Below are 13,188 nucleotides of genomic sequence, written 5' to 3' on the forward strand. Positions count from 1 at the left end.
CCCCAAGTGTCGCGAACAAGAAGAGAGAATGTGTAGCAGAATCAAAATCCTTGGGCAGTAGTTATAAGTTAAACTAAACAGCTTCCACGAAATTTCCAAGAGGTTAGGGAGCAGACAAACTCTTGTATCTGCTTCACGCTCCTCCTGCAATTTCAATTTTAACGTTGGGTGTTGAAAGATGAATCATATGATTCATCATATCCATATTTGTACAGTAATACAGAGTTTGTACACATCAATAAAGACATTGCAACAAACTTAGATCATGACAAAGTTGTACAGATTTTAAAATGCAAAATTTCAATCTTATTTATTTACAGTATTTTCAAGTTTCTCAGTCTTTATCTCTATTTTTTTTTTTTTTTTTTTTTTTTATCAACATGAAAACTTTATTATAAATTCAAGTTTGGACCATTACATATAAATGGATCCGAGGTCATATAAAGGACTGTCTTTTTCTTTATTAAAAAAGGGCTGTCTTTCCATATCAATCTATCTTACTTAATATCCATATATATATATATATATATATATATGCAAGCAAATATATCACGTTTGAAAAATAGTGTATAATAATGACTAACACAAGAAAGAAGAAAAAGAAAAAAAAACTTTTGTACTTGCATTCCAAAAGATTAAGCATGCAAAGGACAGGTTCGGGTAAAAAATTACATTGAGAATTTGAGGTAGGGTCTAAAACCATTCAACTTGGAAGCAGCACTAACTGTTTATTACATTGAAAAAATACTTTAAAAACATAAATTACCATCTATATATTTAAAAAAAATATATATTGCCAAAAGTATTTCAACATGCTAAAACACATATTTGGGTCAAGTTTGGATTTAGTGATCCACACCCATACCAGTTCTAACGGGTCCAGTTCCGTGGGTCAGGATCGGACTTCACCAACTTTAGCTTATAACTTATTTTAATAAATATAATAAATAAAAGTACATGGTTGTTTGTCGTATCACTGAAGTTGTGCAAAATATAGGAAATATTTTATAAATGTAGACAGCAAGCAACGCGAGTGCCACCACTCATTTAACCATCTTTTCTTCCACCTGCATGCTTGTGGAAGGATATATAAAAAGAAGAACAGACATACACAGCATAAGAGATACACACACAGTAAGAGCTCTAATCTGTGTGAGCTCTAATCTGGGTGAAAAAAACCTATATAGCTCTCCTCCTTAGAATATCTTATGATCAACATGGCTTTATTGGAGATGAACCCGAGGGCCAAAGCAGTTGCAGCAACAGCAGCATGGGTGGTCTGCTGGAGCATCTTCACGGCAAGTGACTTGGGCAATGCTGAGAGACTCTTGAGAGCCACCGAGCCAGGATACGTGGTTGAGAAAGAAATGAGACATGGATTTTTTGTCAGGGTCATTCATTTCTTCTGGCAGAGTGGGAAATCTTCTTATGAACATGTGTGGCCGGTGAGTCTTTCTCTTCCTTATACTTCTCTACCGTTAACGGCATTTTGATGTCCTAGATGTACTGTTTATATTACTCTAAGCATCTCTAACTTTCCCTACCAAGTACCTTTCCTTCGTGTTTCTAATATTAACGGTAAAACTTCTATATTTGGTTAATTCAGGAGATGCAGTTTGGCTGGAGACTGGTTGTGGGATCGATAATTGGATTCTTTGGTGCAGCTTTGGGGAGTGTTGGAGGCGTAGGAGGCGGTGGAATTTTTGTTCCAATGCTTACTTTGATCATTGGTTTCGACCCCAAGTCTTCTACAGCCATTTCTAAATGTATGCTACTCCTACGAACCTATAACCATTTTGTTAATTTGCACAACTATTCTATGACATATATATAAAACGTTCATGCACCATGTAGGCTTTCATGCATGCAGGTATGAGTAAGAAGTACTGGAAATATTAATATGCATGCATGTATGCATGACAGCATCACCACATATAATAAATGTAAATACAAGTGTAAAATTCAGCTAGCATGACCTAAAGCATGCAATAAAATACTCGATCCTATACCAACATTTTTTTTTTTTTCTTCTATGAAGTTGTCTCACCATTCAGACACTTGATTCTTATATTTTTTTCTAACAGTAATGATTTTGGGATCACAGGTATGATCATGGGTGCAGCAGGATCAACGGTATACTTCAATTTGAGACTAAGACATCCAACATTAGACATGCCTCTAATAGATTATGACCTGGCATTGCTCTTTCAACCCATGCTCATGTTGGGCATCAGCATCGGAGTTGCCTTCAATGTAATCTTTGCTGATTGGATGGTCACTGTTCTGCTTATCATCCTCTTCATAGGTACGCGCAAAAAAAAAAAATTACATAAATTTTCATCAATTTGTTTACGTGATACATCAAAAAGTTAATAACCTGTACCATAGAGGAACATTATTACATTTTTGTACTGTCTTTTTTTAACAAATTAAATTCAAAGGAGGTCATTTAAATTTGGGTTTCAGGAATACTATCGGTTCAATTTTGAATTGTCACCTGAGTGATCATGGTAAAAGTTATGGCTCTATATAGGTAACCTAGTGTGTTCAAATTATGTCAAATCCAAAATAGAAGCATATCATTACACCCCACTAAAAGGGTCCATCGTTTCTCTGTTATCAATATTGAAGCTCACTTTTTTCTTTTTCTTTTTTCCTTTCTTTTCATTTCCTTCTCTTTCCCATATACGTATGACCAGCCTATATAGAACACCATAAAGATGCAGACTTTCTTGTTAAAGTATGTAGTAAAACAAATTCAAATATTTCATTAGATTTTCTTCTTCTCAGAGAAGCTAACAAGGTGAAATATAATTGTGATAGGTACATCAACTAAAGCATTATTCAAAGGCATAGAAACATGGAAAAAAGAGACATTGATGAAGAAGGTAGGTTTCACTTACTATTTATACAGGTCTCAACGGATTTATTTTTCCTTTGCCGCTGACTTGTTAATGAGGAGTTTGAGATTTGTGTCGTTTTCAGGAAGCAGCCAGGCTGGAATCAGAATCCAAACCAGTTGGTGAGTTTTTTATTGTCCCAGCAAAACTCACTTATATGTACTTCAATTAACTACATAGATAGTTCACGGTGAGAAGTGGACTGGCAGGAAATAATGGACAATAATAGACTTGCATATTTCAAAAGATACGAAATTATATTTCTTGCGTATAGGACTATGGTAGAGTAGAAAAATCAATCACCTTATACTCTGGCCTCTTGTATGAGAGCATTAAGAAAGTAAAAGGCCTCTCAATTGATTGAATTATCACCCAAGTCCAGTCTGTTCCAGAAATCCATTAACGATTGGAGTCCACTAGAAAGTAACAAGTTGAATTCAGATACAAGTCAATCCTTCCGTTAGAACTTAAAAACAGTCCAAATGTTAAATAATATCACATATAACATGATAGAACTTAAAAACAGTCCAAATGTTAAATAATATCATATATAACGTATTCTATATTAGTAATTCAAATTCAATAGTTCTAGACCAAATTATCAAATCAGATGTTCAATTTGAAAACAAAAAATAAAATATCCAAAATCCAAGCTCCACTTTTAAAGATTCACCCAATTATCAAGTTGATTGATGCTGATCATGTCTTACTACATCATTTCTCAACTCATCCCAAACCAGCCATTTTCAAGCTTGTGTCATAGAGATTGACCTCAAATTTATGATATTATGGAAGTTTATATACTATTGTCACAAAGATGGACAATGATGCTTCCCAGCATTTTCCAGAAGAACAGTGAGAGCCAAAACCAGATGCACTGGATTGAAACTAATCCCCTTCAACCTAATTTTGTTCGATTCTTAGTGTAGTGTGCCACTTGTCTACTACATGGCAGGAGGAACTTCATTATTTCACTGAAATACCACTTGCCTTCAAGAAAAAAAAATGAACTATGTACCTTATATTACATAGTATGTTCCCCGTACCCCAGATTGAGAACCTAACAAATCGTTATCTGGGAACTAGAAATTACAGAGGATGGAACCCACTCAAATCATCAGGCAGCAGAGTGTCACAATAAGTTGTCTGAGAAACAGCATTTCATAATTATACTTCTTTCAAACCTAAGTAATTAAACCAATTTTGAGTTCTCCGGTTCTCAAATTACAATTCTTCCACTCACCAACCACAGAGGGTAATATCATTACATGAAGGAGGACGCATCATTTTACAAAAATGCCCAGTGCTTCTGATGGCCATGTAAACAGAATTCTTCGAGACTGTGATTAGAAAAATTCAAAGTATTCCACAATCAACATTTGACAATTAAATAGATCAAATACTAACCTCTGGAATTGCAGAGGGTTCTGGAGAGGAATACAAACGACTACCAAGTGGTCCGGCTGCTTTGGTAGATGAAGATGTAAGCCCATGAATTTCTCAATTTCTTCATAAAAATTCTCTTTACAACTTTCTTAAAATTAGTTTCTCCTTGTTTGAGACATCATAATCTCCATTCAGGTTCCCTTGATGTATAACATATACTGGAAAGAGTTAACACTGCTGGTGTTTGTGTGGATAGCTTTCCTTGCTGTTCAGATCATTAAGGTAAGTTGTTATTCTCCATTTGTACTATGGAAGAAGGTAATTTAGTTTTTTTTTTACCAGCCTTTTTTGAGTTTCCATCTGCTCTGTTCCATACTCCCAACCACTGAGGTGAACAATTTTTAATTTGCTGCAATGTATTCTAGTTTTACGGGACCTTTACTCCATAGCATTGAGAAGTTAAGCAAGTTCACCTGTCTTTCTATCCAATATGCCAAGTTGCTACTATACATAAGTTGCTTGATGTTTTAACTGAACATAATATTTACATGAATCTATATGCAGACATATACTGTAACCTGCTCCATTGCATTCTGGATCCTGAACTCCTTGCAGGTAATATATCCAACCTGAAACAGTTACATTTCTTTTGTAAAATTACCAACAGCATACATGCATACATCTGCATGCACACATATCCATGACCATGCACACGTGCACAGAACTTGAAGTCACTATATGAGCTTGAATGAATAACATTCTAAAGAAGAAATTACCTGTGATGAACATAATATGAGAATGCTAATATGACAATAATAGTGAAATAGAGGATGCACTTAAAAAGATGATTATAAAGCGGTTTGACCTGTAGGAATTGGAGAACTTTAAGAACTGTAGGATTTGAATGACTAAGAGAATCAATAAAAATTATAAAACAAGGAATGATGCCTAATGAATGGAGAAAAAGTATCTCGTCCCAATATATAATAATAAAGGGGATATATAAAATTGTGGTAAATGTCGAGGAATTAAATTAATGACTCGCACAATATAATTGTGGAAAGGGTATATTAACGAATGAAACCACAGTGTTCGAAACTCAATATGGTTTTATGCCAGTGAGATCTACTATGGAGGCCATTTATTTAATTAGGCAATTGATAAAAGAGTGTAGAACTAAACAAACAGTTCTCCACGTGGTTTTCATAGACTTAGAGAAGTCATTGGATAGAATTCCAAGGGAAATAATTTGATGACCTTTACATATAAAAGAGTTCCTTAAAACCTTCTAGACTACACCAAGGATCAACACTTTGCCTACACCTATTTACACTAGTCTTAGATGAAATAACGAAGATATACAAGAAGACATTCCATAGTGCATGCTGTTTCCGATGGCATAGTTTTGTTGGATACTTACAAATAAAGGCTCGGAAAGTAATAAATTCGCGGAACTACTGCCAAGTAGTGAAACAAAATTAAAAAGGCCCAATTATAAATTCATGCATGAGGTAGTCAATAATCCATACAAATTTATTAGTATTAAATTAATCAAGCATTAAAAATAGTAATTAGGCATGACAATTTCAACCAAAACAATCAATTCATTATCACCTCAATATACATGCATAAAACATCTCAATTTTACCATAATAGTTATAAATATATCTCAATTACTCTTAATTATCTCAAGCGTTGACAATATTTAAGAAAATAAGCATGCTTGGAAAACACTAAACAGAGGGCACTTACTGTAGGCACCCAATTTCCCACCTTAGGCATTTTAGGAGCGCTCACCTAAGGAATTCCATAAGACTGAGATGATAAACATTCTGTGATAATCTGTCAGTTTCAAGGTCATCCTGGTTCTACTTAAAACCAGCAGACCATTACCTAATTGCAGACTGAGCAAGCTTTACAAATCAAACATCAAATTATCTGAAGGACTAAACCTTTTCAACAAAATATTCCTATGTTGTTCAGGTGCCTATTGCCGGATCTGTTACACTTTATGAAGCCATATGCTTATACAAAGGCACTAGGGTGATTGCGTCCAAGGGAAAGGAAATCACAAATTGGAAGGCACATATGCTTTTTCTTTACTGTTGCTGTGGAATAGTAGCTGGTATGGTAGGTGGATTGCTTGGTCTAGGCGGAGGCTTCATCTTAGGACCCCTTTTCCTTGAACTCGGAATTCCTCCTCAGGTAATTTGAACTGCTCATTATGCATTTGCTACTCTAAAGGATATTCACAAAGCACATGGAGGTTAAGGAAAAACAATAATTATAGGAAGACCCAAATAAAGGATACTACAGTTTCCAATTGGATATCCCAACTGCAACTAAAATTGAGCCCAAACTGAATTCAATTGCCAAATCAAGTAATTGAAAAATGGCCACCCTTGGTAACAGTAATACTAGAGCACTGTATTTGCAGTCCTGAACAATAAGTTCCTGTAATATGTGGTTCAAAGTAAGTATTAGTTTGATGAAGTTGTTCTCATTTGCAGGTAGCAAGCGCAACATCAACTTTTGCAATGGTATTTTCATCGTCCATGTCAGTTGTACAATATTACCTTCTGAATCGTTTCCCAGTCCCATATGGTAAGTAGCAATAAAACATAACAGTATATTATTATACTGAAACGAATTCTGGATGCCAGGAGAGGTTACTTTTTAAATTGTAGAACCAAATACTAATTTTGCTTATGACCTAAATTGATATTAAAATTGAATCTAATAACTATCTCATTTAACCTCACAACATCTATGTTACTATATGTTGCAGCTGCTTATTTTGCTTTAGTTGCTACTGTTGCTGCCCTTGCTGGCCAGCACGTGGTGAGAAGGGTCATAGCGCTACTTGGCAGGGCATCCATAATTATCTTCATACTGGCTTTGACAATCTTTGTGAGCGCAATCAGTTTAGGTATATATCGCTTTCTTATTTTATGTTAATTAAATGGAAGTTTATATTAGCAAAATGTTAAAATTCCCTTCTTCTTTTTTTATTTGCCTTTGGCAGGCAATAAATACATTAACTCTTTTTGCTGCAAAATGCAGGTGGGGTTGGTATAGCAAATATGGTAGAGAAGCTGGAGAATCAAGAGTACATGGGGTTTGAAAATTTTTGTTACCAGACTTAGATATGCTTATCCTGCCACTGTGGAATTTCTCAAATAACTATATCCACACTATGTTTATCTTTACATAGTCAACTATTTATCCATTTATTGTCAAACAAATATCATTACTTCTTTATGTTTATTGATGTCCTATTCAATGTAACAGTTTGTCCTCAACATCCACAGCAGAACTCCATCACGTTTTCTGCCTCTGTTAGTAATTATTCTTATGTAAAAAACTTGGCAAAGACCTTTGTTTGAATGGTTATGTAAGAAAATCATTCTGTATAATATTAGTAAACCGATGCCAAGGCTTTACATTTCTTTTATGTTCCTTGTAGAATATTTACCATCTCATCCTCCAAAAAAATGGTTCAATAGTTTAGAAAAGCAGAGGTATATATTCATATAACATATTAGGGAACGGTTTATTAAATAAAGCTACTGTGAGTATTCTAAAACACTTACATTACCGGGGAAATTAAACTTCCAGCCCCTAAGCTCCAAAGTATTGTTGAATTATGGAACATAGTATCACACTAGATAATCTTGGATTAACCTAAAACCGATTTCCGAGTAGATTTCACCCATAATAGTTATAGTCAACCTCCAAGGGCCACGAGGCAAGCCTGGAGTAGATAAAATACTGTATTGTGAAGAAATTTTTTACCAGAAAATCAATCCCATTATTTTATCAGTGCATTCTCAAGGGGTGTGAACTGCATTTACGTTGAATAAGGTAGCCATGCACCAAGACAGAATGAATTCTTCTCCTTTCATTGCTGAATTTGGCATGCTGCCAAACCACATAAACTATGCTTTGGTTGCACCCTTTTCAGCTTTATTTCCTTGCTTTTCAGCTTATAGTTAGAACCAGGAACTAACACGTAAATGGTAAGTTGAACCACGGTAAGGCTGTTTTTATGGATCAAGGAGAAAGAGAAAGTGCGTCATATTAGATGATGAATCTTAAGACAACCAATGAGCTATGTGGTGTGGAATACTTGAAGTCACAGTTTGGGTGGCCACAACAAAGGGCACAGGAAACACCAACATTCTGGCTCACCCTACTAGTAACTCAAGAAAAATCTAGAATGTCGTGGGCAAATTCCTTTGAGCATCCTTAACAAAAAAAATCCATCATGCCACCCAATATGTTTGAGAAATTGGGAAAACACCGCTAATGCTTTGGGCTCCTTCGCAGTGATCAACCAGACCCTTTTTTCTTGATAAGTACAACAAACACCCCCATGTTCCAATTAGAACTCAGACCCTACACCCTCAATGTGCAGTGGCTGGAGGTTCCTCTCAAGCTAGACAAGTGATTTTAACCTAACCCCGCTTATGTAATTAATGTTATATGAGTTATAAATTACAAAGTGCCAGTTGAACCTCCTCCTTGATGGCTTAATCCGCCCACACACACACACACACACATTCAAAATGGCACACACAAAAAGGCCTATTTTTATTTATTTTTAATAGCTTGCTTGTTTGTTTGATATTCCATTGGGAAACAGTATAAAGTAAACTCAACACACTATATCTAATTATAATAGGACTATCACCTATGGTTTGTGTTGTCTCAATTTTCATAATTAATGCGAGTATTCAACTAATTTGAAGAGTCCTACAATCCTTATTTAGGTCAAGTGTTTTGCATTATGGGGCCTCCTTAATGAAAATTTGTATTCCCTTCCTTCCCTAAATATTAAATTGTTTATTAACAACACATCTTGTATAATCACATCACATCAATATCTACTTGCAATTTTTGTTTATTAACAACAATTCAACAGACATAAAATTGCATTGTCAATATAAATCATATAAACAAACGCAAACTGATGTTCGAAATTTAACGTACATCGTTTTGTGTAATCTTCGCCGTTGATTCTTGAATTAAGGATTCAGAAGTTCCACATTAAGCTTCCAAAACCCCCCGTGAAATAGTGAAACTTCACTCTGGGACAGTAATGGTGTTAGGTTATGGATATGATTTTATGGCGAAGTCCCTCGATTTGGGTTTAAGATGAAAGAGTGATAACGACAGTTGGGGTTTTAGTTGGAAGAAGTTTCTTGTTATGCTCAGATGCGCCTGCAGGATGTGTACAGGAGCTTGTCAGTTTAAGCCGTTCGATGCCGAAAGAGGTGCACTTAAAGTGATTGATGAAATTAAATGCCGTTCAGTTGCCTAGAAATAACAGAAAATGAAAAAATAAATGAACAAAAATTTAATTTTTTAGGAGTTTGGTTGAGAATGAAAATAAAAAATTTCAATTGTAAGGAAGAAAATTTTTAGGACGGGCTCGGTTTGTCACTCACAAAATAATTATTTTGTATTTGAAGAATTCAAAATCTTAGGTTAATTTTTTAAAAATTACGCCATAGAAAGACCTAACAAGTCTCTCAAAACAATTTTATGTAACCTAAAGGACTAGTTCTAAAATAAAAAAAAAAAACCCAACTACTTTCAAAGTTGGATCATAAATTTTCAATCACATTGTTGCAATATTTGTGTCGACCCTTTAACGAGCTGTAAAATGTCAAATTTAATCTTGCTATTTAGTACTAAATTAAAAAATATAATTTTTATTTTTAAAATTACAAAAACACCCCTATCTTTGTCCTCCTCTTCTCCCCCTCCTTTTCACCTCTAAACCAAAACCAAAACCACAATCACCATCCAAACATCATTGGAGGAGAACGAGAGAGATAAGGAACAAATAGAGGGAGTGTCGGCGGCTATGTACTACAGTGAACCAAAAATATATATATATATATTGAGATTAGGGTAGAAAAGAAGGTTTAATGATGATGGTAGTTTTATCAATTAACAGAACTAATATTTTGTAAATTAAATAATTAGAGATAAATATGACATTTGAAATCACGTAAATGTCATTGTTAAAAAGAATATTGACCCGCGTATGGGTGATATTGATCAAAACGGAGTCAATATAATTTATCCAGAACTCTATTAGTGCTGAAATTTCACCAAGGACACAGTGTTACTCAACTTCTATTTTACAGTATTTTTAGTTGTAACATTAATATTACGAGTACTCCCTCTGTTCCAATATAGATGTAGTGCATGGGGAATCCAACTTTTTATGGTAATTGAGTTTTAATAGTTTTTTTATTATATTGATAAAAGCAAAGTTTCAAATATGCTGACAAAATAGTGCAATTGTTTAGTTAAGATGATAGTTTGAAAATGTTATAAAAAATAGTACATTTAATTTAAGAATGGGACATGTCATTTCGGGACATCAAAAACATGAAAAGATAAACAACTATTTTAGAATGGAGAGAGTATAATTTTTTGACATGTAATATTTTTACATTCTAAAATGAAAAGATAGACAACTATTTTAGAATGGAGAGTATATAATTTTTTGACACTCAATATCTATTAACTTGGGTAGAGTAAAAAATTTATCACCAAATTTCTCTCTTTAGCAACTCACTTTCTCTTGGATCAAGATCATCACACCAAATCACAGACGAATGGGACAATGAGAGCGTTATGGGTCAACTTTTTTTCCCAATAAAAAAGATCGTGGGAGCAACTGCATAATGCGCTTCCCCATTAGCTGAGAGTGGGTAAGGGGAGAATGAAATCAACTAGTAGCAGTAATTAATTTGAATGCCAATATCAGTCCAGTTTCCAATGAAATGGGCCTCATCCGCATTGTCTCATTTTGACATTTTAAAATATACTAAAATATAGTATGCATTGTTGTAAGTAGTGTTAGATTTTTATTTTTTTTTATTTTTATTTTTTATTTTTTATCAGAAGTAGTGTTAGATAGAAAACTAATTTTGCTGTGACATTTTGTTTGTATTAACATAGCAACCCCATCGTGATTTTTATTAGAGATGCACAAGATTGGATTCGATAAAATTTTAGACTAAATCAAAATCAAATTGATTTCAATTATTTATAAAAAATTGAAATCAAAATCAAAATCATCAAAGCTTGAAACTAAACGTTGAATATAAACCGCATAAAATTATTGTCATTATTATGAAAAAAAACTTGGCACTCCTTAACTCACGTGGACATGCATGTTTTTTTCCCTTTGGGTGGGGCATGGGGCATATGTATCTTTTCCTTTTTTCTTTTTCTTTTTTTTAGCTTAACTCTCCAAAAATAGATTTGGACAGAAGAGTAGGGGATTTTTTTACTTGCTCCGTTACAGTAAAAATTAACAACAAAAGTAAAAGATTAATTACTTCACAACTTAATTAATGAAATATAACAGTTTTTCATTACTTAGAATTAGTTGATTTTACAGTCTATCAATTAAAAATGTGAATAAGAAAGACATTACTTTATGCATCATTACAAGAACTACTGGTAGAAAAGAAGAACAGGCAGCAAAAAACAACAATTTATGAATATGGATACAAAAAATATATAAAAAAAATTAAAAATCACCTTAGGACCTGAATAGAACTACAATCAAAATAGGGAGATCCTCCAAAGGTTTAGTTTCTGCTCCGTACAGTACAATCGTAATGGACCTGAATTCAGGAGTATGGGGCAATGCATCTAAGGTCACCGTCTAGGATTTTCAATTTTGAAGGGCCTCAAATTTAAAATTACAGTGCAAATATAGTAGTATATGTTTAACATTTATGCCATAAATTTCGTAATTAAAAGACAATGCATACTTATATATCATATAAATTTATGGTAATAAATAAATTAAAAAAATATAAAAATTATGGCAATAAACACACGTATTTATGATATCAATTTATATATGGTATACAATAATTTGTATGGTAATAATAATTTGTTTCTATCCCCTCATTCAAAGGAAAAATAATAATTTTTTATATTTAAACTCAAAAACTGGATTATTTTATTATTATATTATTTTTTGGCTCATGTGCGTACATCGCAAGCTCTATTAAACCCAATTCAAACAACCAAAATTTTAACTCATGAGTGCAATCAAGTGTCAAAATTTTCAAAATATTCTTGTAAGATCTCCTAAATATGACATGATTTATGAGACAGAATTATAAGTCTAAAGAAAAACTTTACCAAGACGAAGAAAGAAAAAATGCAATTGAAGTATTTGATTTTACTAAAATGTTAAGTTGCGTATAAATTGTATAATTGACATTTCCAATTATAGTTGCATTTTCTAAGAGAAAAATTTAAAATTTGAAGTTGATCAAATCTTACCTATGACGATGTCATAAGATGATTGAATGGATTGACTATGATATCTCTTGATTTGAGCATTTTAATTGATAATTTTGTAGCTAAAAATGCAAGACAATCACATTTTATTTGATATGAAGTTGAATTTTGATTTTTGTAATTAAGTTGTCTTGAATATTTCTTTTAATTTTTTTTTATGTAAACTTGATCATGTATTTTATAAAGTACCAAGATTAGATTTTGTTTGGTGTGTTTCCAACATCATATGGAAATGCAACAAGAACTGAAATGTTAGTTCAGTTTAGTTAGTAGTTAGTACCAATTCTAATGTTTTTGTTTGTACACCTAATTCATATGACACAAATAGTGAGCGGGAGGAGGCGTGGATGCGAGCACTACAAACAAAACCTACATCAATATAACTTAAGAAGTAACAACAAATTTATGAAGGTGTCGTGTTCATGTTGAAATTACGTTGAAACACCGATACTTTCTGATTGTATTTATATTTTTAATATGCATGTATATATATATATTAAAATTTTGTTACTTAACCGAATAAGATAGAATGCTACACCAATTTAATAAAAAATTG

General features: G+C 33.2%; 1 protein-coding gene and 1 long non-coding RNA gene across 2 annotated transcripts; one reads left to right on the top strand and one right to left on the bottom strand.

Annotated features, from left to right (window-relative positions):
* Positions 1 to 1,025: 1,025 nt before the first annotated feature.
* On the top strand, positions 1,026 to 7,731 carry LOC132283092 (sulfite exporter TauE/SafE family protein 3-like). The gene is made up of 12 exons (XM_059784986.1): positions 1,026 to 1,445; positions 1,607 to 1,766; positions 2,105 to 2,305; positions 2,824 to 2,888; positions 2,986 to 3,022; positions 4,322 to 4,383; positions 4,482 to 4,568; positions 4,851 to 4,901; positions 6,270 to 6,491; positions 6,797 to 6,890; positions 7,075 to 7,215; positions 7,350 to 7,731. The coding sequence occupies exons 1-12, from the start codon at positions 1,209 to 1,211 to the stop codon at positions 7,430 to 7,432; spliced, it is 1,440 nt and encodes a 479-aa protein (XP_059640969.1). The 5' UTR covers positions 1,026 to 1,208; the 3' UTR covers positions 7,433 to 7,731.
* LOC132283093 (uncharacterized) lies at positions 2,234 to 9,533 on the bottom strand. The gene is made up of 5 exons (XR_009471940.1): positions 9,279 to 9,533; positions 4,308 to 4,915; positions 3,204 to 3,316; positions 2,904 to 2,997; positions 2,234 to 2,297 (listed from the first exon to the last, which is right to left on the bottom strand). It is a non-coding gene; the product is annotated as an uncharacterized LOC132283093 (long non-coding RNA).
* Positions 9,534 to 13,188: the final 3,655 nt, after the last annotated feature.

This window comes from Cornus florida, unplaced genomic scaffold (assembly GCF_030987335.1).
Source record: "Cornus florida cultivar Cherokee Brave unplaced genomic scaffold, ASM3098733v1 CherokeeBrave_3.0.0_Hap2_Chr11, whole genome shotgun sequence".
Classification (NCBI taxonomy): Eukaryota; Viridiplantae; Streptophyta; class Magnoliopsida; order Cornales; family Cornaceae; genus Cornus; species Cornus florida.

What these genes read in the sequence shown, in the direction of transcription:
- LOC132283092 (XM_059784986.1), top strand. Translation starts at nt 1,209, where the DNA reads ATGATCAACATGGCTTTATTGGAGATGAACCCGAGGGCCAAAGCAGTT. An exon ending in GCTTATCATCCTCTTCATAG is followed by an intron (nt 2,306 to 2,823) that starts GTACGCGCAAAA and finishes TAATTGTGATAG; the next exon opens with GTACATCAACTAAAGCATTA. An exon ending in AACTCGGAATTCCTCCTCAG is followed by an intron (nt 6,492 to 6,796) that starts GTAATTTGAACT and finishes TCTCATTTGCAG; the next exon opens with GTAGCAAGCGCAACATCAAC.